The 26,931-nt window shown below is 39.7% G+C and overlaps 1 protein-coding gene across 5 annotated transcripts; it reads right to left on the reverse strand.

The window, feature by feature from the left end:
• Positions 1-1,633: 1,633 nt before the first annotated feature.
• On the reverse strand, positions 1,634-9,671 carry hnrnpa3 (heterogeneous nuclear ribonucleoprotein A3). 5 transcript variants are annotated; one of them, XM_034186290.1, is made up of 11 exons: positions 9,547-9,671; positions 6,385-6,507; positions 6,130-6,276; positions 5,836-6,046; positions 4,920-5,009; positions 4,717-4,809; positions 4,391-4,438; positions 4,026-4,172; positions 3,783-3,914; positions 3,603-3,667; positions 1,634-2,136 (listed from the first exon to the last, which is right to left on the reverse strand). In XM_034186290.1, exons 1-10 carry the CDS (start codon positions 9,550-9,552, stop codon positions 3,612-3,614), a joined length of 1,053 nt encoding a protein of 350 aa, XP_034042181.1. In that variant the 5' UTR covers positions 9,553-9,671; the 3' UTR covers positions 1,634-2,136; positions 3,603-3,611. The 5 variants fall into 5 exon arrangements, with proteins under 5 accessions (XP_034042181.1, XP_034042179.1, XP_034042182.1 ...); XM_034186288.1 differs by having other exon boundaries at positions 3,759-3,914; XM_034186291.1 differs by lacking the exon at positions 1,634-2,136 and adding an exon at positions 2,783-3,501 and having other exon boundaries at positions 3,759-3,914; positions 4,756-4,809.
• Between the last annotated feature and the right edge of the window lie 17,260 nt (positions 9,672-26,931).

Raw genomic sequence — 26,931 nt, forward strand, 5'->3', positions numbered from 1 at the left:
ATAAACTACAATCGATTAAATGTTTTTTCCTCCCAAAATGAGACGCCCTGCATTCTTTATAAACGTGACCTGCAGCGCAGCTGCAAGAGCTCAGCTCATAGGTATGAAAATACATTCATGCCAATAATAATGTCTGAAAGGAAATGCTTTTGACAAAAACGAACAGATTTTATTTATGTCCAGAAATCAAGGATCCACCATGTAGAGTTTATTATGTCCAGAGTTTAAGGAGCTAGTAACCAATTTCATATTTATTTACTTTAAGACTCAATAAAACATTGTTCAATTTCAATTTAATCAACTTATAAAGCGCCAAATTACAACAAAAGCCGTCTCAAGGTGCCTCACACAGAACAGTTAAACATAAAAAAATTAAAATAAATAAATAAATAAATATTCAAATACCTAATTAAAAATAGAAGTAAAATAATAAAACAAAATAAAAACTACTCACAAGAAAGAGAATAAAAATAGGTTTTATGTCTTGACTTAAAAATGTCCACGGACTCCGACTGCCTCACTGAGGGCCATGTATTGGTTAACCCAGAATGAGATTGCCCACTCAACAAACTTCCCCAGCCTTCTGGACATGGCCTTTGGGTACCTCTAGAATGGCCAATTTTTAGCTTGAATTTTCAAAAGCTTCCCCCCTTCCGCCGGTCGCTTCGCTCCCTCGACATTACCACTGCGCTAAAATTTTATACTAGCTAGAACCCTGCAAGGCCCAGTTTCATCAAGCAGTCAAATCCTTTAGTCTACTAAACTTATTTAGTCGACTGAGGTTAGTCGCCCAACATTAGTTGTCTAAACTCCGTTTCACATAGACGGCTAAACTTGTAGATTTTCACAGGTATAACAAGCTTGCGAGTGCCGCTGCCAAGAAATGGCTACAATGCACGAGTGTTTACTTTCGGTTGGTCGTCTCCTACAACCACGGGAAAGTCTGCTGAACCAGAGAAGCACTTCCGGAAAAAGGCCCCTACTTTTTCCAAAGCGGAGGAAGCTCTCCTTTTGGAGGAATACAAGTGATGTAGGGGTGCTCTTGAGTATTCCAAAGAACATCATCAGCCCTAGCTGCCCAAAGATGGGCTTGGGAGATCGCAGTGTCCCTCAATAGGTAGCTGGACAAATCACCTCATGTGCAGGATAAATGCCAAACTAACATCCATCACGATTCGGCACACAGTCGATTTGGAGATGTGGATGGTGTCGCCGATAACCCACTGAAAGGTCCCACAGACGTAAAACCTCACTGCAATCAGCACCCGAATAAGGGCTGGCAGGGCATTGTTCCTCCTCATTTGGTGGTTGATGGCTGAGGTATCATGTCCACGATGAAGAGGACGGTAAGCAGACGCGTGTTGAACCTTGGCGCCGCAAGGCTCTCACTGCTTACTGCTCCATTAAGTGGTGGTACATGATAGCCGCCATTTTTGAGGTAAGACACTGAAGTTTTGTCAACTAAAGTAAGATTAGCCTCCCCTGTAGCAGGCTAAAAACTTGCGCAAAGAATCATTTCAAAAGGTTGAGTTTAGTCGACTAAACGAGAATAGACCGCTTTATGAAACCTTGACCTAGTCGCAAAACCCCCCTCTTAATGAATGTGCATTAAGTACAATTTAATATTTTCATGATTTCACTAAGATAAATTTAGATACCATTTTATTGCCAAGTGGGTTCCATACATAGTCACTTTTTGCCCCATTCAGTGATGGCAGATAGTTCCCTGTGGTGGCACATTTCGAATAGACACACATGGCTGGAGTTCGCCCTCTAGTTGTTCTATGTGGCTCTATGCTTAAAACACATCTTTGCATCAGTTCATCAATGTCAAGTTTTATTAAATAATGTAACCTTGCATTTGCTCCCTAAATATTAAAGAAACAGATAGTTAAAAGAAGAAAGTACTTTTTTTTAAACCCGTTACCTATCGCGTAGTAATGCCAAATGTGATCATAATATAATGGAGATCAATTTGGTCGAAAACCCTCCCACCTCGTCAAAAATCACCAAATGCAATGCTTAGGTTACATTATGAGCAGCCTTTGATAATATCTGGAAAAAGTCTTACCCATCCAGAACCTTCCATGTTATCAGGCCTTTACAGATTTTCACCGAGAATGCTTCTTTCCACATCTGCAAATCAAGCAAAGTGGTTACTCTTACCTGCTCCATCTTCTTAAGTCAGCTTTTGTGAAATAATCCTTCCTTGTAATGTCTGAAATCTAGTATTTGTGGGCAAACTGCAGTATCTCTGACTCAACAGGATCTCCCATGTGTCCAGGAACTAGTCTTTCTTCGCTAGCATCAGCTGCCGGGAAGGTTTAGCTAGCCTTGAAAGAGATGCTCACTACCAGTGCAAGCTTCCTCCACGGGGTGTTGTGCTCCATGCTGCCTTGTCCTTCCTTTCTTTCTCTCTCTCTCTCTCTCAACATGCTGACTGGTCCACTGTGCTGGAGCTGAAGACGTCCTGTCTGACAGTCATCTGCAACCTTCCACACTAGCGACGCTGAGGACTCAAACGCAGGTGCTTGCGGCTCTTCTAATCATACCTGCTTAGTGGTGCCCGGCCCTGGCTCTATGACTACCCAAAAAAACAACAAAAACAAAAACTTCCTCTGCTGTGAGCTAGGTACAAGAAAACACACACTCAGAGAAACACTCCTAAAGACGGAAAACATTCTGGACAGGCTGACTTACTCAACAGTAACAATAAAGAAGCAACAAAGAATTAATAACTCATACAGTGATGGTCTGAACCAATGATGCAGTGAACTTCATGTGACTTTACTACACAATTTTATTTGGTCGAATTCTAAGAAAATGTGTGAACAATCTAAAATTGTATTGGTTGTGGGGGGAAAAAAAAAAAAAAAAAAAAAGAGGATTCCCTTAGTTTTAATTCAGGCTCCTGGTATTTTTTTGACACTAGTACTACACACGATTTACATACTGTGCTTCACATACAAAATCAGAGTACAATTGACACTGGCAAATAAGCAATGAAAAATAACGAGAAAGAAAACTGTAATTCCAGCTTTTCTGAAGGCCTGATAATGATACTATTCGACAAAAAACAGATTAAAACTAAAAATGGACTGAATAGCAGTAACCTAACCCATAGCAAAAAAATAAAATAAACCACCATAAAAATATTGAAATAGCAAGATGTGATTTTTTTTTCTCCCCTCTGTTTGTTATATAAAAAAATTATTTACTCCTGATACCACGGGCACAATACATACACATCAGACGCATAAAAGAAAAAAAAAAAAAAAAAAAGAAGCTTAGTAGGGCAACATCTATCACAATTAGGGAAGGGTATATTCTGTACTTTTGATTTTACAGTCCTTCTTCCACAAATAGCTCCAATTTAGCTGCAGTTAATGTCTGACTTGTATGTTGTTCTACATGCTTTCAGTTGACTGCCTCAAAGTACCCTGCAGCTTTCCTGACATTTCCTTTGCTCACCTCCTCGCCTCTCCTGCTAAGAACTGAAGCCTGTTGAATGGATACAGGATAGAACAAATAGTTATTCTGCACTTTCATGGGCTCACTCTGTACTATGTCATGAGGGAGGTGTGAAACTCAATGCAACTTACATGAAATATTTAATAGCGCCGGGAGCCATAGCTGTTTCCACCACCGCCACCTGAGTTGTAGCCACCTGAATCAAAGAATTGACCACAATTTACTCATTTGGAGAATGTTTGTTTTGATAATCTGTTGGCCACGTGGAGTTGGAAGGTAAAACTCACCACCACCACCACCACCACCACCGCTGCCGCCGTATGGCCCCTGGTTTCTGCTATTGTAGTTTCCTTTCATGGGTCCAAAGTTTGACTGCTGTCCACCATAGTTCCCAAAGTTGTTGTAATTTCCTCCTCCACCACCGCCACCACCACCTCCATACCCTGAAGTTACAAATGTACATGTGTCAAACTGTATGCTTTTTCTACTAAATAAATCTAGTGCTTACTTTATGTAATTTTACCCCAAGTAAAAATATAAGGCAAATAAGTTACCTCCGCTGTTTCCTCCATAGCCCCCATCACAGTTTCCACCAAATCCCCCGCCCTGGTTCCCATATCCTTGTCCACCTCCTCCATAACCCCCACCCCCTCCTCGGTTTCCTCCATAACTGGGTCCTCCACCATAATTGCCACCTGGACCTAAATAAAATGCATAAAACAAACACAAATGAGAACTTTATTACAGCAAGGTAAAATGCTAACTTCATTATTTTATATAATTGTAAAATATTTAAAAAACACACACAAATTAAGCTGACAACTGCAGTGCAAGTGGCCAAGAAAGTGATACTCTCATACAGTACATGGCCACAGACATTGCAAAGCTGAGTGTATGTAGCAAGCTGAGCACAGCTTACCGTTGTCAAAGTCATCCATATAATCACCTCGCCCTCCGCCAAAGTTACCTGAAAACCAAGGAAAGTACAAAAATATTATGCACCAAAAGGGATGTACAGAAACGATCTCTGTTGTCTGCAAACTTAATGTGCCAGTATCCTTCAAAAGGAACAACTTACAGAGGATTCAAACTCAGCTTGAATACAACATGAGGAAAGAATAAATATAAACAAAAAAATTGTTTGGAGCTGAGGGTTCACACAAATTGCAACACATTTTATTGCAACTTATATCAAAGTCAAATTTATCCATATTGCAAATAAATAAATCAGTGCACACAACTCACCTCGGCCATAGTTACCACCACCGCCGCCGCCACCGCCACCACCGCCAAAGTTACCACCTCTGCCCATGTAGTTTCCAGATCCTCCACTTCTGCCTAATATGAAGAAACACCACTTACAGAAACTGTTTCAACATATCATCAAACTGCTCAAAAAACAAAACGCAAACCTTCCCTCTAAATATGCTATCTTTGACAATGCTTACCTCTGTTATTTACCATCGAGTTCATTTCCTGCTTTGAAAGAGCTTTCCTGACCTCACAATTGTGGTAGTTGATTGTGTGGTATTTCTGAGCTGTTGAGATAAAACAAACAGTAAAATTTCAATATATTACTTGATCAGACATGAATACATTGGCATAAGAAACAAAAAAGTTGTACTTCTAAGAGTAATGTCATATTAGGACGTAGGTCAGGGGACCATCTCGGTCCTCGCCCCTGGAGATGTAGTCCAACCTGTTTCCAGGTACTTATTACAACGAAAAAGAAATTAGCGAGTTAATCTGGTCTCCAGTCACTGCCTAAAAAAAAATTCAAAAAATGCAGACTGATTTGAAATTGATTTCATGTCAGGACGGTGTCAAGGCAAACGTCGCCTTTTGGCAGCACAACTGACAGAAATCCATTGTACTGACGGAGAACTTTACTCCCTGGATCAACATTTTGATTTGGCACAGGTTTTACACCAGATATCCTTCCCGATGCAGCTCTACATTACATGGAAAATTGGAACTGGTGGTCTTAAACCGGGGAATATGCTGCTCAAGAAACAAGCACATTTAAGTGCTTGTCCAACATGCCTGCCCAGTTATTGCAATTAAAAAAAAAAATAAAACAATGAGATCTGCAGCAACAAAACAGTAGCACTGAAAACAATTCACTCAGCTAACTTATTTACATTAAGACTGTTTGATTTCCCAATTGGCTAATAAAGACTGCTTACTTGCCCAAGGTCAGGTAATCCTGTTGATCAGAGGAGATCATGCAAAAAGGGTTGTTTCTCAATCTTGTACAGTTAATTGTGCCTTGAACACAGTCAAATCATGCACTTCTGCTTTCCTGCTATACGTTTAGAAACATCCACAGCAACATATGAGAGAGAGAGAGAGACCAATCCATACCAACGATTTTGTCAACAGTGTCATGGTCATCAAATGACACAAAGCAGAATCCTCTCTTTTTTCCAGTGGACCGCTCCTCCATTATGTCAATGCAGTCGATCCTTCCGTACTTCTCAAAATACTCCCGGATGTGGGTCTCATCAGTATCCTCCTTGATACCACCCACAAAGATCTTCTTGACGGTCAAATGGGCCCCTGGTCTAGTAGAGTCCTGAGAAGAAGGAAGATGAATGAGCACCACAACACTAAATAAACAATGCCATCTTAGAATAGATGCCCTCTGGTCAGGTTTACCTCTCTGGACACAGCCCTCTTAGGTTCAACAACTCGGCCATCTACTTTGTGAGGCCTCGCTTTCATGGCATCATCAACCTCCTTTACAGAGTGGTAAGTCACAAAACCAAACCCCCGGGATCGCTTGGTGATAGGGTCCCTCATCACCTACAACATCAAAATAATATGGAAAGGTCACAATAGCAGTTTATCTACCCATGTACAAAAGGTAACATTGGTACTTTTTATCATAAAGGAAACACTAACTAGACTTACCACACAGTCTGTGAGTGAACCCCATTCTTCAAAATGGGCCCTTAAACTCTCCTCAGTTGTTTCAAAGCTCAGACCTCCAATAAACAGCTTTCTCTGCTGTTCAGGTTCTTTCGAGTCACGATTCTAGAACAGTAAAATAAGAATTTGCTTGAATGAGGTTAACATTCTGTGAGGTGATACTACTTCAAAAAAGGCTTTATGTTTTTAAAGAACATTTGTTTTTAAAGAACAAAAAGACTAGCAAGTAAAATTATTATTTTGCTGGTGTTACACAAATTAATACAAACATGGTTTCCTAAGATGCAAGTACAGTCTTCATTTGTTTTCTGAGTGGGTGATTTTTAAAGCCTTTGTTAGGGATAGAAAGATTAGATAAACACTGCAAGGATGGGAAGGATGGATATATCTGCCTTGAATCCCCCCCTGGCAAAATGCACATCAATTTGGGAATCTTTAGTTTTTCATAACACCTCAATAGATCCCGGGCAGCACAGTGGTTTAGTAGTTAGTACAGTTGCCTCACTACAAGAATGTCATGGCATCACTTTCTGCCTGGACCTTTCTGTTCGAAGTTTGAATGTTCTCCCCGTGTTTCCATGGGTTCCCCCCGGGTGCTCTGGCTTCCTCCCACTTCCAAAGACATGTAGGTAAGATGAAGTGATGACTCAAAATAAGCCGTAGATTTGCATGCATGATTGTGTCTGTCTATATGTGGCCCTGCAACAGGGTGTTCCCTGTGACCCTTGATTGGAGTATACCAGTAGAGAAAACAGATGAATAGATCTGTGTAATATGATTGGTGGATTGTATGTCAGGTGGCACTGACTGTCACATTCTATAGGAAAATTGTAGGATTTACATCATTTGCTGTACAATTTAGGCCCGATGTTTCACTGCACTGAATGACTGCACATTTTCAAGCAAATGCACCTGTGATATGCATGATATAGGAAGATAACCATAGCATATACACTTTGGCTTGAATATTGAGATCTACTTAGGTCTCATATGAAAAATAATGAATGTTTTCTATTTGTGCAACACAAAATCTATTTGCCTTATGGAATGGAACATTCCATCTTTCAACTAGGGCTGCAGCTATCGATTATTTTAGTAATCGAGTATTCTATCGATTAATCAGATAAAAAGTACTTTTGTGTTTCTCAACATCAATAGACCAGGACTCTCCCTAAGCAGTTGCTACAATATCTCTGCACCAAAGTCTTGACATTTTGCTGAAATGGCGATGTGACGTGGCTTCCTGTCCCTCCCCCCCAAACTTGTAAAATTGAACCATTTTTGATTTTTTTTTTTTTTAAGGTTGGTGGATTGGGTCTCCGCATCGTTATTTTAATCCCTCTTTCTCGGCGATTCAGCAGATGCATTTCAGCTGGAGGTTGAACATGCAAGACTCAGTCATTTTTTTTTTAAATTTATGTTACAGTGTTCGTGAAGCGTTCTGTGCTGCCCCCCCCCACAACAAAAAAAATCAAAAATTAAAAAGCAAAGCACTCAGTTCGAGTTAAAGCAAAACACAGAAGAAAGAGTGGACCTGTGCTGAGAGCCCCTCACACTGGGCAGAGAGAGACAGCAATCGGCTTCGACTGTGGATACCCGGCCGCCGGGTCAGTAGTCACTCACGTCGAGCGGACCGTGTTTTTTGTTAAATAGACAAACACACTGCTTCACTTTAGATGCGCATTAAGTCTGTTTCAGATGATCAGTGTGGACCCCCTTTCTCTTAAAAGGCTTTATTTTACTCTGTGTGTCACGTTCGAAAGCTGTGACTTTTAGTGCTAAACTGATTAGCTGTTACACAGCTGTGCACATGCTTTAATATTTTTTTTTCCTAGGGACATTACAGCACCACCCACAGGCCTGACATATGTACAACATTAAACAGAGCTTCGAGGCACAGAATCTGCCTCAAACTTTTTTTTGTAATCGAATTATTTAAGTTACTCGACTAATCGTTTCAGCATATTTTCAACTCATGAAAATATGCTTACCATTGCACTCAACTAACATTTTACACGTCAGAGATGCACTAGTTGTGCATTTCTCTTCTCAAATTTCTGATTATGGTCCTTATGTACTCTACACAGCACGTTTTCCATTTCTCCCTGCTCCACCCACAATTGATTACACAAATCAGGTGTGTTTAGGCACTGAAACTGGTGTGCACCATCATGAAACCTGTTGAACCTGTTTGAAGGTGTATCTTCCGTCTGTTTTAATGGCACATGAGTGTAGACAGAAGATATGCATTCAATCGGGTTCCACAGCACACATTTATAATTAAAAGTTATTTATCTAATATTTAAAGTTTTAGTTCATGCAGAAGTCTCAAGGAATAAGCTCCGTGTTGCTGCTTTATAGATGGGCCAAAGGTGGTCTCAGCCCCATGTGCCACCATGGGAGGAGGCTTTCTTTGCAAAACGACTACACCAGCTGATTTCAATTAGTAATTAACACCTTAGTCATTCAGATTGAAAACGTATCTATACTACTGACTAAAGAAAGGAACAATTTAAGATAAGTGACGACAACTCTACACCCCTTTTTGTAGCATTCCAGAGATTGACACACACACATATATATATACATATATATATATATATACCGCCGACACCGAATATGGCTTTTGTAGGCCACGCCATACAAAATGGTAGTAATGCTGTGCGCGTTGAGAAAATTGTTTTAGAGATGGTTTAAAAATTCACGGCGATGCCAAAACGGATATTAAGCTAAATAACTAGTCTGTCTCCTTTGTTTTAAAGGTTGTAGGCCTGAGCGCCGCCATTCATAAAAGCTAACTAGCTAATGCTAATACCACGTCAGCCAAGAGGACGCTGAAGTTTAAAAAAAAGGCAGCGCACTACTCCAAAATATATAAATCGATGACGTGCTAAAAGTTGAGTTAAAAAAAAAAATCAATATAGTTGCAACGTTAACCGAATCTTTGGCGCTCACATAAGCGGATGTCGACGGCGTATGTTAGCCACCTAGCTTCTGAATTAGCGCGGCAACGTGAACCTCTTATAAAACCATAAGCAACACAACGCCACACATACAGTCACCGCTTCTACACCCATAATGGTAAGTAGTTACATTTCGTGTATTATCAATATAATATTTAATTGCTACAGTTAAGTTTGTCACCTCCATTTCGCAAATGTCCGTAAAAACGACCGCGCTGCTCGGCGAATCACGTGACAACCCAGCGCCCCCTGCTGTACCATGTGTGTGATAACCCAAAGATTTTTCGAGAATTCATGTTCGAGTGAAAAGCGCACTTCTGACTTCGACTGGAAGGTAAATTTTAAGAGTTCAGGAGTTCCGTGGGGGCCTATGGTAGGAAAACGACGGTACAGTGTCGCTCTGACTCTCTAATCATATAAAATGAAGCTTATTGAAGCGTAGAAATGAAAAGTGGTTCATTTCTCAAGGCTTCGAATACACGTTAGAGTCCCCTACTGGTCAATAAGAAAATGATACAACAAAAAAATACAAGACTGAGCCGAACACAAACCCAACCCAAAATGAACTGTGTTTGAAAATACAAATGATTCTCATGGATTGACGTTTTTGCCTTTGTTATAATGAAAATGTGAAATTTATAGCAGAAATTTGGTATACAGTTATTGATAATGTCTTCGTGTACATATATAAGATTTTGGAATGGTAGTCCATTCTATTAAGACATTGGGGTGAAAATGACTGATAAAGAGCACAGAGCAGTGAAAGTGCATTTGTGGGTCCAGGGGATAATGTGCAATTCGCAAAAGGCGCATGGCGGAAGCACTTTCTGGATTACTCGACACACGCTTCGAAACATCGGGACAACATGTACATCACGAGTTGTTATACATGAACCATGTATAACAGCTATACAAACTCCACAGAACACGAATGTCCTTTATTAGCTAAATTGTAACATTTTTTTTTTCTGCTGCTTGTGCAGGTTTGCTTGTTGAAAAATTATAAATCACGCCATCTAGCGGTTAAAAGTTGAACGCGGCTGCCATTAACCCTGTTATCACTAAATCAGTGTTGCCAAATTCGTTTATTGAAAGTGACTGTTTTTAGGGGGTGGGGCGATTTCAAAATCTAACAACTTTTGTCACAATCCAGGTTTTGTCTGGGAGCATTTTCTGGTCCTGTGCTCTACCATGGGGCCACCGTGGATGCTTGTTGACAACCATCCTGCAGATATCCGTCCACCCTTCATGTAGGCGTACCCCTGGTCTTCTCCGGATTTCAGGGCGGAGTCACCTCTGTGCTGGATCATACATGAGGAAGCGCAAGCTCCTCATACCTGATGCCCCATCATAATGCAAATGTTACGGCTCATTGGAGGTATCTCTAGGTTTTTCTCGAGAGATCTTGTACCAAAGATATCTGGTTGTAGCTTTAGGTGTTTGAGCTTCCAAGTCTCATAATGACATGTAAGACTTGAAGCATAAGGACTTTGCCAAATCTAATATCTTTCCAGAAGATTGAGGACCAAACACCTCTGTTCATTGACTTCTTGACACCATGTGCTCTTTCCGAGCTATCTCTTAGGCCGGCTTCTCATGGTTGAGTCCAAGAAGTCATTCAAAGCTTTATCCAGTACAATCACAAACATAGACACTCCAGCTCACCACTTGGCTTCAAGTGCTGCAATCAGGGCATCTGTTGGTTCCATAGAGATCATAGCATTGTCTGTAAAAGTCAGGACTGCAGGACCTCAAACATGCAAACATTGAACAGCGTAGGAGCCACAACACATCACTGATGAACACCAGAATTAACTGGAAACTTCGCACAATAATCACAGTTCCTTTGTATACGAGGTCTATTAGAAAAGTATCCGACCTTATTATTTTTTTCAAAAACCATATGGATTTGATTCATATGTTTTTACGTCAGCCAAGCTTGAACCTTCGTGCGCATGCGTGAGTTTTTCCACGCCTGTCGGTTGCATCATTCGCCTGTGAGTACGCCTTGTGGGAGGAGTGGTCCAGTCCCCTCATCATATTTTCATTGTCAGGAAATGGGGGAATGATTTGGGCTTTTTTTTTCCATCAGAATTTTTTCAGAAACTGTTAGAGACAAGCAGCTGGAAACCATTTGAAAAATTTATCTGGCTTTCGGTGAAAATTTTACAGGCTTCACAGAGAATAAGGAGTGTTACTACAGCTTTAAGGACTGCCCACAATGGCGCACGGCGCGCCGCACTCCGAGCCACCATTGAGAGGCAGAAAACACCACATCATTTCTAAACGGATCGCTGTGTGGAGCCGGGACCATCGTGAGCAATTTCTCTGGTTATCACAAGAGCTGGACATCAGTCATTTTCCGGCAGATTTCACTTTTAACAAGAGATTTTGTCATGGAAAGCCGCGCGGAGGCTTCGCGCGTCAGGACCGATTCGCTGAACGAGCGAGACAAAGGAATACCTCCATTTCGGAGTGCCAGGGGACAAGTTGGGACATGCCCAGCTCTCCACAATTTCTCTTATACTCACTGGGCTGGGTAAGCATTGAAAGCCGAGATAGGCATGTCCCAACTTGTCCCCTGGCACTCCGAAATGGAGGTGTTCCTTTGTCTTGCTCGATCAGGGAATCGGTCCTGACGCGTGAAGCCTCCGCGCGGCTTTCCATGACAAAATCTCTTGTTATAAGTGAAATCTGCTGGAAAATGGCTGATGTCCAGCTCTTGTGATAACCAGAGAAATTGCTCACGATGGTCCCGGCTCCACACAGCGATCCGTTTAGAAATGATGTGGTGTTTTCTGCCTCTCGATGGCGGCTCGGAGCGCGGCGCGCCGTGCGCCATTGTGGGCAGTCCTTAAAGCTGTAGTAACACTCCTTATTCTCTGTGAAGCCCGTAAAATTTTCACCGAAAGCCAGATAAATTTTTTGAATGGTTTCCAGCTGCTTGTCTCTAACAGTTTCTGAAAAAATTCTGATGGAAAAAAAAAAAAAAAACGCCCAAATCATTCCGCCATTTCCTGACAATGCAAATCCGACGAGGGGGCTGGACCACTCCTCCCACAAGGCGTGCTCACAGGCGAATGACGCAACCGACAGGCGTGGAAAAACTCACGCATGTGCACGAAGATTCAAGCTTGGCTGACGTAAAAACATATGAATCAAATCCATATGGTTTTTGAAAAAATTAATAAGGTCGGATACTTTTCTAATAGACCTTGTATACTGACTTTGGACTTGGGGGGGGGGGGGGGGGGGCACTGGTTTTCAGCATGTCCCTCAAAGCCTGGTCAACCAAATTAAATGCATCAAATGTAGGCTGTAGTGAATGTCTGCCAATATTCAGATTTGTGTTCTCATGCTCTAAAAGATTACTAGGGTGCAGCCAGTGGTTGATTTCGTGGGCATGAATCCAGGCTGCTGTGGTTGCTGAGCAGCAAGTAGCAGGAGGTGGTAAAATCGCAAGTCAGAATTTCAATACATCCACTTGGGAAATGATTCACAATATTAATACCAGCATTTTGGCATCAAAATTAATCCTATATCTTGAAAATAACCCCCCACCCCTTGAATGTAACAAAGTATGGTCTATTTTCAATTATCTGGCTATTCCGCTATGTGTAAAGTTTGTCCATGCGCTTCAAAAACTTTATAAACACAATTTTTTCACAAAGGTTTTATTGCAGTAACACTGTGTGAATAACTTAGGAGGAGGCCACGCTCTTCAAAAACTTTAAAAACATAAGCCATTGTCAAAGGTTTTATTTCAGTCACAAAGTGTGAATAACGGAACTTAGGAGGAGGCCACGCTCTTCAAAAACTTTAAAAACATAAGCCATTGTCAAAGGTTTTATTTCAGTCGCACTGTGTGAATAACAGAACTTAGGAGGAGGCCAGGAGGCCATGCTCTTCAAGAACTTTAAAAACAGAAACCATTGTCAAAGGTTTTATTTCAGTCAGTGTTTAGCCTGAGATCTTGTTTTTGGCTTGGCCATGACACTTGATTTACTACAACTTGCCATGCTGTGACTTGAAATTACATGTGTAATTGCATGATCACTGTAATAATATCAGTACTTATGTAGCTTTTGTCACTTCTCTACAACAAGTACTACCAAGTCAGGAGCATTATATATCATGAACTTGAATGTTGTGTTCAATGCAGGGTTCATCAAAATTAATCTTGAAGTCAAAACAATTACATTCTAATATTTCGAAAGATGTTACAATTACAGTATATATTGCAGTTTTCTTTTTTGCATGGGGTGGGTTTTTTTGTCATGGTAGACACCCACTTCGTATATGAAATATCTCCCAAATTACACAATGCACAATCTCTGAAGTGGATGTAAGCATATTTGGGAAAAAAAAAAAAAAATTTCTACCATTACCACCTCCTGCTACAGCAAGGAGTTGAGATTGAATCCTGTTGAGCCTGACACAGAGAGCAGTGTTACACCCTTGTCGTTGTTTCAGTCCAGAAGATCTTCCTTTCCATTCCAGAGAAGGGCAGAACATTCTTTCTTTCTATTGAAATAATACAAGTCTCTCAAATGGAAACAAACATTGCTTGAAATCTGAGCACAACCTTTCCATTCATTGGAGGAGTTAAACCTGGGTACCAGAGATCCTTACAGTTTTAGTCAGCTTAGGCTGTTTCATTACTTTTGTACTCTTACAGAAATTCAGTGGATCAAACCACACTGGACGACTAGCCACCAGAGCCCTTACACTGGGGATGTCCCAACATGTTGGCAGGAGGGTCAGCATCATACAACTTTTCAAAATAACTGGTCCAAGAGGATTGTTAAGCAGTCATCTGTCAGCACCGTGCCATCACAGTGGAACGAGGTGTAGGTTTGGATTAATTCTTTGTAAGCAGGCAAAGGGTTACTAGACCACAGATGGGGGTCACATATTCCTCTAAAACATTCTTTCACAGAGTGGGCTGCGCACCACTAGTGGCCTATGAGCAACCCCTAGTGGTCTATGAATATATCTGTAAAATATCACGTTTTAAATTATCATATTCTAACTGATACATGTTGATTAAATTGTTTTAAAATGACTAAACTCCAATTGATAGTAGCATATAAATCATATTTTGGGAGTTAAGTGGTCTGAGATTTTTTTTTTTCCCATTTTTGATAATTGGTTAAGTGGCCTTGGTCTGAAAAAGTTTGACAAACACTGTGCTAAGGAAATCTGTAGTTTAAATGTCACTTGTTAAAGAAATCCTTGTCATCCACTCCACTGTAATACAACAACAACAACAACAACAAAAAAAATAGTTGCACTGTACTCAGTTTCTCTAATCACATCCACAGAAAAATACAACTCCTTCAGAGTTGTCTTGGTGGCTTCCCTCACCAGTCTGTTTCCATACTTGCTCAGTCTTCCAAACAGATTTACTATCCCATACTGTACTGTTTGTATTTCTTCATGAGGACCCTTGGGTACCATTGAAATGACTTTGTGTCAAATCTGTGTTACTTACAGACACTCTGAGAGGTATCACTTGCATTGTGAGGGAACACTGGCTTGGAGAAGGCCATGGACACGCCCACGTTTTGCCAGGGTGGAGTAGATCGATGGTTACTTTTGACTGGTTGTATTTTGTTTCCTTTTCCCAGTTTTGTTGTTGTTGGATGGACCAAACAAACAAGTAATTGGACTCTTTGCTGGTGCTTCATTTTCTGCATGACGTGCGAGTGTGGTTGTGTGAATGTGAGGCATAATTGTAAAGCGCTTTGAGCATCTATTGCAGATGGAAAAGTGCTATATAAATGCTCTCCATTTGTATGCCCGGGTGGTTCCCATCCAGGACCCAAGGTGGATCCCTGGGGTGGTGGATGTGGTGACGTCGTGGTACTATTGCATGATCCCTGACTTGACTTGGTGGAAATTAAGTCCAAGACCTATTCAGTGACTTGAAGTGTTTATTTATCCATCCTCTAACTTGTTCAGTGAAAGCTAGTCAGTCTAATTGTCACGTTTTTAAATTTTACTGTATAAAAGCAGTTTATTTTTCATCATTCCCCCAGCCTGCTCAGTTAGTTGTATCTAAACCAAGTAAGTCCATCCGTTCTCGGCGGATGAACACATTTTATCCAAACGGTCCCCCTGCTTGATTTGTGTCGGCGTGAGTTACCCGTTTTCTGTGTGACTTACTTCTCTGATAAAGCGTCCTGATTGGGTGAGTTTGATGGATGTGCCAGATGCTCCTGAACCTTGTTGAAGCTGACCAGCATCTCCAAATATGACTGCTTTATGGTTTAGACAATTTCTGTCATTAAGTTTATTGTAGTGTGTGAGGAAAGACAGCCTCAATAAAAAGGGTAATATTTTTCTGACACTCTTAATGATGACTATTTATGATCAATCCATAGTTCATATTCCAGGAACAGTCTGTTTTTTTTCCCCCCTCCTCCACGTTTCTCCTGTCGCAGAACTGTATTTAGCAAGACTATATGAATGCTTGATTGCAACACTAGCCAATTCTAATTTAGCTAAATTTTTCTTCGTCTTTGCTCAAAAGATGCAAAATATTTGATTGGCTGCACAATTTTTTTTCGTGAAGAAAGCAGTTTTTATTTATAGTGCATGTTAAGGTGACTGTTTTAATATTGCCATGATGCTCGCACTAATTTTTGAACACTGGTGTGCATGAATGCATAACGTGGAACAAAAATGTCAGAAACCTTGAAAATTGCTTCATGTTGTACCATTTACTGCTTGTACTGAAGTTGCTGAAATGCACTGGGAAAGTAAACATTTCATGTGTACACAGCCAAAGTTTAAATGGAGCAGATGGCTGGGATACTGTGCAAATGTCGGACTCGTTTTACCTGCTTGAGAACAAACGAGGAGGAATTGAAACAAGACTCGGAAAGAATTATGGGGCCATGTAATAACTTAGCATCACAGCATCTGTATTTGTTTCAGTTTGGGCATGCTTTGCAACCTAACAGCACTGTGATGGTCACAATGCTGCAGTGTTTTTAAGCAGATGCATTTTGTGTGCTTAGAATCCTCCCCACCCCCAAACCAATAAGCATTTAATTATGGCTATGTATGCTTGTTAATATTGCATAGATTGGCACAGTGTTATTGCCTTACAAGTGTGTGTGTGTGTGTGTGTGTATGTACAGTGGGGTAAAAAAGTATTTAATCAGTCCCTGATTGTGCAAGTTCTACTACTTAGAAAGACTTCAACTATGAGAGACAAAATGAGGAAAAAAAATCCAGGAAATTACATTGTAGGATTTTTAAAGAATTGTAAATTATGTGGAAAATAAGTATTTGGTCAATAACAAAAGTTCAGCTCAATACTTTGTAACATAATCTTTGTTGGTAATGACAGAGGTCAAACGTTTCCTGTAAGTCTTCACCAGGTTTGCACACACTGTAGCTGGTATTTTGGCTCATTCAGGGTTTATTCTAAGGATTTTTTTTTACAACTGCACAAGCCCTAAGGTTGTTGATATGACTCTTACCAAAGACACATAAGACAGCCAATGAGTTGCACTTACGTGAACATTGGTTTAAATGTTACTATGCTAGCCATACTTAAGTTAACTTTACTTTAGGTTTGTGTTGCTGTAACTTGAGGTTTATGATCATGTACTTCTGGTATGACCCCTGGGCCGGCCCTAGATTATGACAGTTTTTGCTTCTTTTGCTCATTGAGGTTTATAATGTCAAAAGCAATAATGGTTGATAATCCTAATTGTTTAATAAGTAACAATTGCATGGTTTATAATGTATAGTATGTATGTATGCATGTATAGTATGAAGTAGTGAGAAGTAATTATCTAAGTTATTAATAAATAATAAGTATGTTTGAAGTACATTGGAAATTTAATGAAAATAAAAATACATTGTTGAGTGATCAGTGACTTCTGTTGTGGTTCAGTATTAACATTATCAACTCTTTTCATCATGGAAATTTTGGAAAATTAAACAAAATGTGAAAAGAAAAATCTGTAAAAATTTAGTATTTACAATTGCACAAATTTGGATTTACAACTGCACATTTTCAATTTACAACTGCACAAAAGGGGTACAACTGCACATTAGAATAAACCCTGGGCCCATTCCTCCATGCAGATCTCCTCTAGAACAGTGATGTTTTGGTGTTGTCGCTGGGCAACATGGACTTTCAACTCCCTCAACAAATTTTCTATGGGGTTGAGGTCTGGAGACTGGCTTGGGCACTCCAGGACCTTGAAATGCTTTTTACGGAGCCACTCCTTCGTTGCCCTAGCGGTGTGTTTGGGATTATTGTCATGCTGGAAGACCCAGCCACGTTGCATCTTCAATGCTCTCACTGATGGAAGGAGGTTTTGGCTTAAAATCTCATGATACGTGGCCCCATTCATTATTCCCTTAACACGGATCAGTCCCCTTTGCAGAAAAACAGCCCCAAAGCATGATGTTTCCACCACCATGCTTCACAGTAGGTATCATGTTCTTGGAATGCAACTCAGCATTCTTCTTCCTCCAAACACGAGTTGCATTTTTGCCAAAATGTTCTATTTTGGTTTCATCTGACCACATGATATTCTCCCAATCCTCTTCTGGATCATCCATATGCTCTTTGGCAGACTTCAGACGGGCCTGGACATGTACTGGCTTAAGCAGGGGGACACGCCTGGAACTGCAGGATTTGAGTCCCTCTCTGTGTAGTGTGTAGCCTTTGTTACTTTGGTCCCAGCCCTCTGCAGGTCATTCATCAGGTCCCTCCATGTAGTTCTGGGATTTTTGTTCACCGTTCTCATGATCATTTCAACCCCACAGGATGATATCTTGCGTGGAGCCCCAGATTGAGGGAGATTATCAGTGGTCTTGTATGTTTTCCATTTTCTTACAATTGCTCCCACAGTTGATTTATTCACACCAACCTGCTTGACTATTGTAGATTCACTCTTCCCAGCCTGGTGCACATCTACAATTTTCTTCACGGTGTCCTTCAACAGCTCTTTGGTCTTGGCCATGGTTGAGTTTAGAGTCTGACTGTTAGAGGTGGGCGGATCGATCCTAATAACGATACCAACGCTGGTATTGATATTGAACGATCCTTGTGTAAAAAGATCGCTGCTCAAGCTTTTTTTTTCTCTCCCACACGCACTGATTGCTGTGCACGCAGAGTCATCAAAGTCTACTCTCTCTGTAAGAGCAGCACTGCTCTGTGTCACACAACACAGAGCAGCGCACCCTTGTATTGTGGTTTGTCAGCCTTCTACCTCAGGAGATTTTGTTTGAAGTTGTGTTGAGTGATTTTTTTTTAACAAAATGTTGATTTGGCGAAATTCTATCCTAGGTCTATTGGATCCCTTGGCTCTATGAAGCTTAAATGTGAAAAAGTATCTATCGACGATACTGGGCCTGTATTTACGTGGTATCAGATCAATACCAAAATTCCTGGTATTGCCCACCTCTACTGACTGTTTGAGGCTGTGGATAGGTGTCTTTTATACAGATAATTAGTTCCAACAGGTGCCATTAATATAGGTAACAGGTGGAGGACAGAAGAGCTTCTTAAAGAAGTTACAGGTCTGTGAGAGCCAGAAATCTTGCTTGTTTGTTACTGACCAAATACTTATTTTCCACCATAATTTACAAATAAATTCTTTAAAAATCCTACAATGTGATTTCCTGGATTTTTTTTTTCTCTTTTTTTCTCATTTTGTCTCTTAGTTGAAGTGTACCTATGATGAGAATTACAGACCTCTCTCATCTTTCTAAGTAGGAGAACTTGCACAATCAGGGACTGACTAAATGCTTTTTTTTACCCCACTGTATGTATATATGTTTAAATTGCCACTTACACTTTTTATTTTTACATTTTTGCTATAGGCATGTGTCCACCTGATATTTTGTATCAGATCTGTCTGGGATTGGCCAGATAGTGCAGCAGATAAGAATTCTTCTGTTGGTAATACAAGCACCAAATTTGTATAAATACTTCTGAGAAGTCCTTTTATTCTTCTTCAAAAGCTGTTAGCCACATGGAATTTAAATATTTAGGTGGTTTCATCTGTTCAACAGTCCATTCTGGAAGTGTCCAAAGCAAACTCTGTGACAGAGTATCTCTCCGAGTGCTACCCGTTGGTAAGAGCAGTGAGGACTCATGTTCATCCAAAGGACATGGCTAACTTTAAAAAGCAAAAATACTATTTCTACTCTTAAACTCTTATATCCCAAGAACATTCTGTAGCATACACACTCTACAGCATGCCTGGACACTTATTTAAAATCAGGTACAATCCATCCAACAAGCATAAAAATATTGCCTGAAGTTAATTTCAAATTCCCTGCTACTCCACAGTTTAATGGGTACAACATTGAAATAAACCAAGATTATAAAAATGCATATCTCTGTGCACTATCTTGAAAATTGAGGTCGTTAACGGCTTTAATTGCAAAAAGTACTATTGTGCCAAATTTGGTGCTTGTATCACAAAATGAATGATTCTTATGATCCATGCATCTGCTGCTCTAAGAATTACTGGATTGGATGTTTTGGGGAAGAAAAAAAAAAATCCAGTCACTTGTCTACTGCACATCTGAGTCATGTTGTGGATTATGCAAAGTGCATCCAGAGAATGTAGTTAACAGTTTAAATTTAACAGAGAAAAAGATCATATTGATATCAGCAGATGCTGAAGATTTTATCTGTAGATACTAAAATATCCAGTATCGTATTGAACATGAAATGGTGACATTGTGCCATCCTTAACTTTAAACCCAGAGAAGTGCTCTGTGAGTATTGTCGTCATTTTTTGATGTCCGCCTGCTTCTGAGCCGCCAGTTTGTGGAAAAGCTGTCATTCCTGCTAATATTGATCAATATAATTGCATTATTATTTGGAGTTATTGCATGAAATGTTCAAATACATTATAGGAATTAAATGGCATAAGGTGTGTTTTTCGATTGACTCATCTGAATAATTTAGTGTGTTTTTCTTAAACTTTACTGCTAAAATTAAGTTGGTTTTCCTGAGACAAAAACTTTTCTGATTATCAGATAATTGTTGTATAGTGTTTTTTTTTTTTTTTTTTAATAAAAACAATTGTAAAGTGCTTACTTGACATTGACATGGATGTAAAATACAGTTTGCAATGTAAAAAAGAAATGTCAGCAATAAAATCTGATGTAGTTTAAGTGTAAGTATGGATGATTATGAACCACAACCAAACCAGAGACCTAAGGTGGCAATTGCGGTGCTAGGTCTCTGCAGAGGATCCTGGAGTACCAGTGGAATACTTTGTGCCAATCGACTGGTTACTTGGGAAGACTCTGAGGAGTATCGCTTGCTTTATTATTGAATGTCAGGTCTGACATTTTGGGACACACATGACTTGTTTTTTTTTGGGCACGTAGGTGCAACAGAGCTAGCAACTGCAAAAAGCCAGCGGAAGCACACATTTCACCTAGTTGTGGCACATACACTGCAAAAACTGATATTTAAAAAGGACCTGTTTAAAGAAAATTTGACTTATTTTTTGTCTAAATAGAAAAATAATCTTGTCAAGCTTTTTTTTTTTTACATAAGAAAACATCTCATTGAATCTCTTTTTCTTAAGTTTTTTTTCTAGCTAATCAAACTGTTTTTAACCGGTGACAAGTCAAATCATTCAAGCAAACAAACAAGATAATTTGCTTTATTTTAAGACGGAGGCTAATCTTAAAATTAAAAATTCTGTCTAGTTGCACATTTTGATTATTCAGTGCCTAGACACTTTGCTAGTTTTGAGAATTCTAACAAAGTAAACTTTTTTTACCCCAACTTTTTTTTTTTTTTTGCTTAATACACGACAATTTGGATATTTTGAGATGGACAGGTTTTGAAATGTAGATGGTCGATCGAGCGGTGGAGAAATGGGGATGGATCCGTTGGCCCACTGAGTTTTTTTTTTTTCCTTCCAGGGCCAAAGCCCATTCCATTGTGCGATGATGTGTGGTGATTCTGGCACATGCTCCCTGACACAGGTCTGGTCTAATCCTGAATTATTTTAACGAAGACATCTTCATTAAAATAATTCAGTATCAGACCTGACTTCTAACTGACTTCACTTCTAAGTGCGATAAGACAAAACGCCCTGTGGCCAACTTCTTTGTCATTTGTGGAATAAAGATTTGTGATGTAATAAGGCAACAGTGATTAAAAGGAAAACTTTTGAGGCAAGGCACAGGTGCTACCAAATGATTTCTGACCTGAGGTTTAGTTCAACTGTCATTTTCAAGATCTGTCACTTTGTTTGAGAGACCTTTATATGCAGACAGAACACATAACCTTCATCCTCCTCCTGCTGGAGGAAAATGCATGTCTGGGTGATTGTTTAACTACGGGCACTATTGGCCTTGTAAATGTAATTTCCACCACACCGTTGCCTTACAATATAAAGCGCCTTGGGGCAACTGTTTGTTGTGATTTGGCGCTATATACATGTGCTCTGATGTCACTGTTTATCTCCATAGAAACTACCCAAACAATCTTCCATACAACCCCTGGCAAAAATTCTGGAATCACCGGCCTCGGAGGATGTTCATTCAGTTGTTTAATTTTGTAGAAAAAAGCAGAGCACAGACATGACACAAAACTAAAGTCATTTCAAATGGCAACTTTCTGGCTTTAAGAAACACTATAAGAAATCAAGAAAAAAAGATTGTGGCAGTCAGTAACGGTTACTTTTTTAGACCAAGCAGAGGAAAAAATATGGAATCACTCAATTCTGAGGAAAAAATTATGGAATCACCCTGTAAATTTTCATCCCCAAAACTAACACCTGCATCATATCAGATCTGCTCGTTAGTCTGCATCTAAAAAGGAGTGAACACACCTTGGAGAGCTGTTGCACCAAGTGGACTGACATGAATCATGGCTCCAACACGAGAGATGTCAGTTGAAACAAAGGAGAGGATTATCAAACTCTTAAAAGAGAGTAAATCATCACGCAATGTTGCAAAAGATGTTGGTTGTTCACAGTCAGCTGTGTCTAAACTCTGGACCAAATACAAACAACATGGGAAGGTTGTTAAAGGCAAACATACTGGTAGACCAAGGAAGACATCAAAGCGTCAAGACAGAAAACTTAAAGCAATATGTCTCAAAAATTGAAAAATGTACAACAAAACAAATGAGGAACGAATGGGAGGAAACTGGAGTCAACGTCTGTGACCGAACTGTAAGAAACCGCCTAAAGGAAATGGGATTTACATACAGAAAAGCTAAACGAAAGGCATCATTAACACCTAAACAGAAAAAAACAAGGTTACAATGGGCTAAGGAAAAGCAATTGTGGACTGTGGATGACTGGATGAAAGTCATATTCAGTGATGAATCTCGAATCTGCATTGGGCAAGGTGATGATGCTGGAACTTTTGTTTGGTGCCTTTCCAATGAGATTTATAAAGATGACTGCCTGAAGAGAACATGTACATTTCCACAGTCATTGATGATATGGGGCTGCATGTCAGGTAAAGGCACTGGGGAGATGGCTGTCATTACATCATCAATAAATGCACAAGTTTATGTTGATATTTTGGACAATTGAAAGGATGTTTGGGGATGATATCATTTTTCAAGATGATAATGTATCTTGCCATAGAGCAAAAACTGCAAAAACATTCCTTGCAAAAAGACACATAGGGTCAATGTCAATGAGCAGATCTGATTTGATGCAGGTGTTAATTTGGGGGATGAAAATTTACAGGGTGATTCCATAATTTTTTCCTCAGAATTGAGTGATTCCATATTTTTTTCCTCTGCTTGGTCTAAAAAGTAACCGTTACTGACTGCCACAATCTTTTTTTCTTGATTTCTTATAGTGTTTCTTAAAGCCAGAAAGTTGCCATTTGAAATGACTTTAGTTTTGTGTCATGTTTGTGTTTCTACAAAATTAAACAACTGAATGAACATCCTCCGAGGCCGGTGATTCCATAATTTTTGCCAGGGGTTGTACAAACTGTTTGAAGGGACATTACAGTGTTGTGGTGGAAATTACAGCAATAGTGTGGGACAACTACCTTTTGTTTAAAAAAAATCACAACAATTGTATGACATTGAATACCCCAATTATGTTTTGATTATTTTACTGATATTTTATTCAGAGATATTTTAAAACATTAGAAAAAACGTTTCTTTACCATTCATTTTTATCATTGAAGATCAAAAGTCTGGGTGTGGGACAAGCACAAAGCGGCAATATTTGCATATAATAATGCTGAAAAAGGTGAAAAAGTCATCATAGACTACTAGAACAAATTTCTTAACACACTTTCATTGTAAAGATAACTATAAAAGTGTGAAATTTCCCCTTTTTTCTGTTTTTCATACAATATGATCAAAGGACATAATAAGTGCCCGTAGTCTAAGAATCACCCGTGTAGGGATTACAAGTGCCAGTACATTAGTTTGGCCTGATTCCATCAGAAATTGGTCTTCACGAAATTTTGGGGAACTCTGATTTTAAGTACAAGGAAGAAAAATTCCTCCAAGTTTCTGCTTCCTTTTATGACATCATCAAAGAAGGCCAGTAACTCCTGCACTATAGAATTGAGAAGCTAAATGTAATTAGCCATCCATTTACACTAAAATGGGTACGAAATGAATAAAATTAACTGTTAATGACAGTCGTCAAAAAGTCTTCCTTTGCTCTAATTTATTACGGAGCAACGCAATCTCGACCTTGCAATTTAGTCTATGACGGATGAGTGATGGAACCCTCCTGAAATAGAGGGGGATGACATCCGTGTATAGACTAAAAGGCAGCACTTAGAACCACTATTAAATAATTAATAGGAGTTTTATACCCGTTTTACACCTGCAAATTACAGTTTGCCATATATCCGAGAAGAAGCTGCTAAAGAATACCACGTCAGCAGAAATGTCACACACGTAAATCCTTGTGGGAGGGGCCAGCAGCTGCAAATCACTTGTGAAGTGAGGGGATGACGTGCATGTGACCTTTGCACCAGTCATTCATAACGTCACATACACGCATCACTTTTTTGATGCTTTAATTTGTAAAAGCTGCAAGCGGGGAACATGTCGCTGACTCTTGTCTTTTAGGCGTCAGATTGTTGTTTTCTTAAAAAGCTTCTCTGTGAACAATCAGGTGACTGAGCAGCAGGGGTGAGAGTCTGAATAACAAACAGCATTGCTGCAATTTAAGATTCATAGATGAACTCATCTAACAGCAGGTGGCGCCATATCATAGTTCTTTTTGCACAAGCTGGCAATGTCAACTCAAGAACTGTAAGATCTCTGTTTTGTCTCCTTATATATGTATGTATGTATGTATGTATGTGTGTTGTTGTGTGTTTTTTTTTGTTTTTTTTAAAGCTTTTTGTTTTCTGGGAACAATAAATCCATATATTGTACTGTGCAAAACTTTTAGGCATCCCAGAGTTATAATAAAAGTAGTGTTTCATGCTGCCCCCCCCCCCCCTTTTTTTTTTATTGGTATGCCAACACAAAGTCAGTTGAAACAAAAGTAAATGTATATAATTCCATAATGATAATTTCTTTGTAAGTGTACTGGCCAGTAGAATACCACACAAACACAGTTGCAAATGATCATGCAATATTAAAATGACTGTAAAACACGTTTACTCATACTTTTAAGACAGTTTTTTTTCTTCAAATCGTTGTGAGGTCCTGTGACTTATACTTTTCGTGCAACCCCAAAAAATAAATAAATAAATAAATTAGACGTAAATAGAACCCAATTTTTGTATGGATTATCATTAAGGTTGAAAATTCATCACACATTTGATTTATTTCTGAATATTTATCAGCTTTTCCACCATTTTAATGATTTCATAATGCATTAAATGTGCCTAAAACCTTTGTACAGGCCTGTATGTTTCAAGCAGAATGAAAGAAACGTAAATAGGATTTGTTTTCCTGTGTTTGACCTCTAAACATGCAGGATCTCATTTGTCTGACCCTTATCCATAGGCAGCTCTATGGTGGGACTTGACAGGACTGAGACAAAAAGGGGACACAGGAATGTACCCTGTCTATTTGTGCACCCCTCCCTATGCCACTTGCTTTCTTGTGCCCATGGTAACAAACAAAATTCACTGGATTGCCATCACATTTGAAGTAAACATTACATGTGTGTATGTGGCGCAAATTAAAATTTGAACATGACTGATTCACCAAGACCACTTTAGTCAACATCTTGTGTCCGTGATAACTTGAACAAATTGATCTGATTTATACCACACATGAAATGGACACAGTGTCCAGGGTGGAACAGTGGTTAGCACTGACTCACAGCTAGAAGGCCCTTGGATCACTTCCCACCTGGTTCTTTCTGTTTGAGTTTGCACGTTCTCCCCGTGTTTGTGTGGGTTCCCTCTTGGTGCTCGGCTTTCTCCCACTTCTAAAGACATGCAGGTTCGGTGAACTGGTGACTCTAAATTGACCGTAAGTGTATGTGAAGGTGTTTGTCTGTATGTGGCCCTGCAGCTGACTGGCATCCTGTCCAGGGTGCACCCTGCTTCATGCCCCATGACTGCTGGAATAGGCTCCCGCCTGTGACCCTTGATTGGCATAAGTGGGTATAGGAAAAGAATGAATGGGCTATCCGGAAAGAATGCACTGCAAAAAACAGGTGTCTAAAAATCCAAAATCTGAGGGAAACGGTACTCGGAACAAGTGAAATTACAACCCCTGGCAAAAATTATGGAATCACCGGCCTCGGAGGATGTTCATTCAACTGTTTAATTTTGTAGAAAAAAAGCAGATCACAGACATGACACAAAACTAAAGTCATTTCAAATGGCAACATTCTGGCTTTAAGAAACACTATAAGAAATCAAGAAAAAAAGATTGTGGCAGTCAGTAATGGTTACTTTTTAGACCAAGCAGAGGAAAAAAATATGGACTCACTCAATTCTGAGGAATAAATTATGGAATCACCCTGTAAATTTTCATCCCCAAAACTAACACCTGCATCAAATCACATCTGCTCGTTAGTGTGCATCTAAAAAGGAGTGATCACACCTTGGAGAGCTGTTGCACCAAGTGGACTGACATGAATCATGTCTCCAACGCGAGAGACGTCAATTGAAACAAAGGAGAGGATTATCAAACTCTTAAAAGAGGGTAAATCATCACGCAATGTTGCAAAAGATGTTGGTTGTTCACAGTCAGCTGTGTCTAAACTCTGGACCAACTACAAACAACATGGGAAGGTTGTTAAAGGCAAACATACTGGTAGACCAAGGAAGACATCAAAGCGTCAAGACAGAAAAATTAAAGAAATATGTCTCAAAATATGAAAATGCACAACAAAACAAATGAGGAACGAATGAGAGGAAACTGGAGTCAACGTCTGTGACCGAACTGTACGAAACCGCCTAAAGGAAATGGGATTTACATACAGAAAAGCTAAACGAAAGCCATCATTAACACCTAAACAGAAAAAACAAGGTTACAATGGGCTAAGGAAAAGCAATCGTGGACTGTGGATGACTGGATGAAATTCATATTCAGTGATGAATCTCGAATCTGCATTGGGCAAGGTGATGATGCTGGAACTTTTGTTTGGTG

Source organism: Thalassophryne amazonica, chromosome 14, assembly GCF_902500255.1.
Source record: "Thalassophryne amazonica chromosome 14, fThaAma1.1, whole genome shotgun sequence".
NCBI lineage: Eukaryota > Metazoa > Chordata > Actinopteri > Batrachoidiformes > Batrachoididae > Thalassophryne > Thalassophryne amazonica.

What these genes read in the sequence shown, in the direction of transcription:
- hnrnpa3 (XM_034186288.1), bottom strand. An exon ending in GTTCACTCACAGACTGTGTG is followed by an intron (nt 6,277 to 6,384) that starts GTAAGTCTAGTT and finishes TTGATGTTGTAG; the next exon opens with GTGATGAGGGACCCTATCAC. An exon ending in CTATGGAGGAAACAGCGGAG is followed by an intron (nt 3,915 to 4,025) that starts GTAACTTATTTG and finishes TTGTAACTTCAG; the next exon opens with GGTATGGAGGTGGTGGTGGC.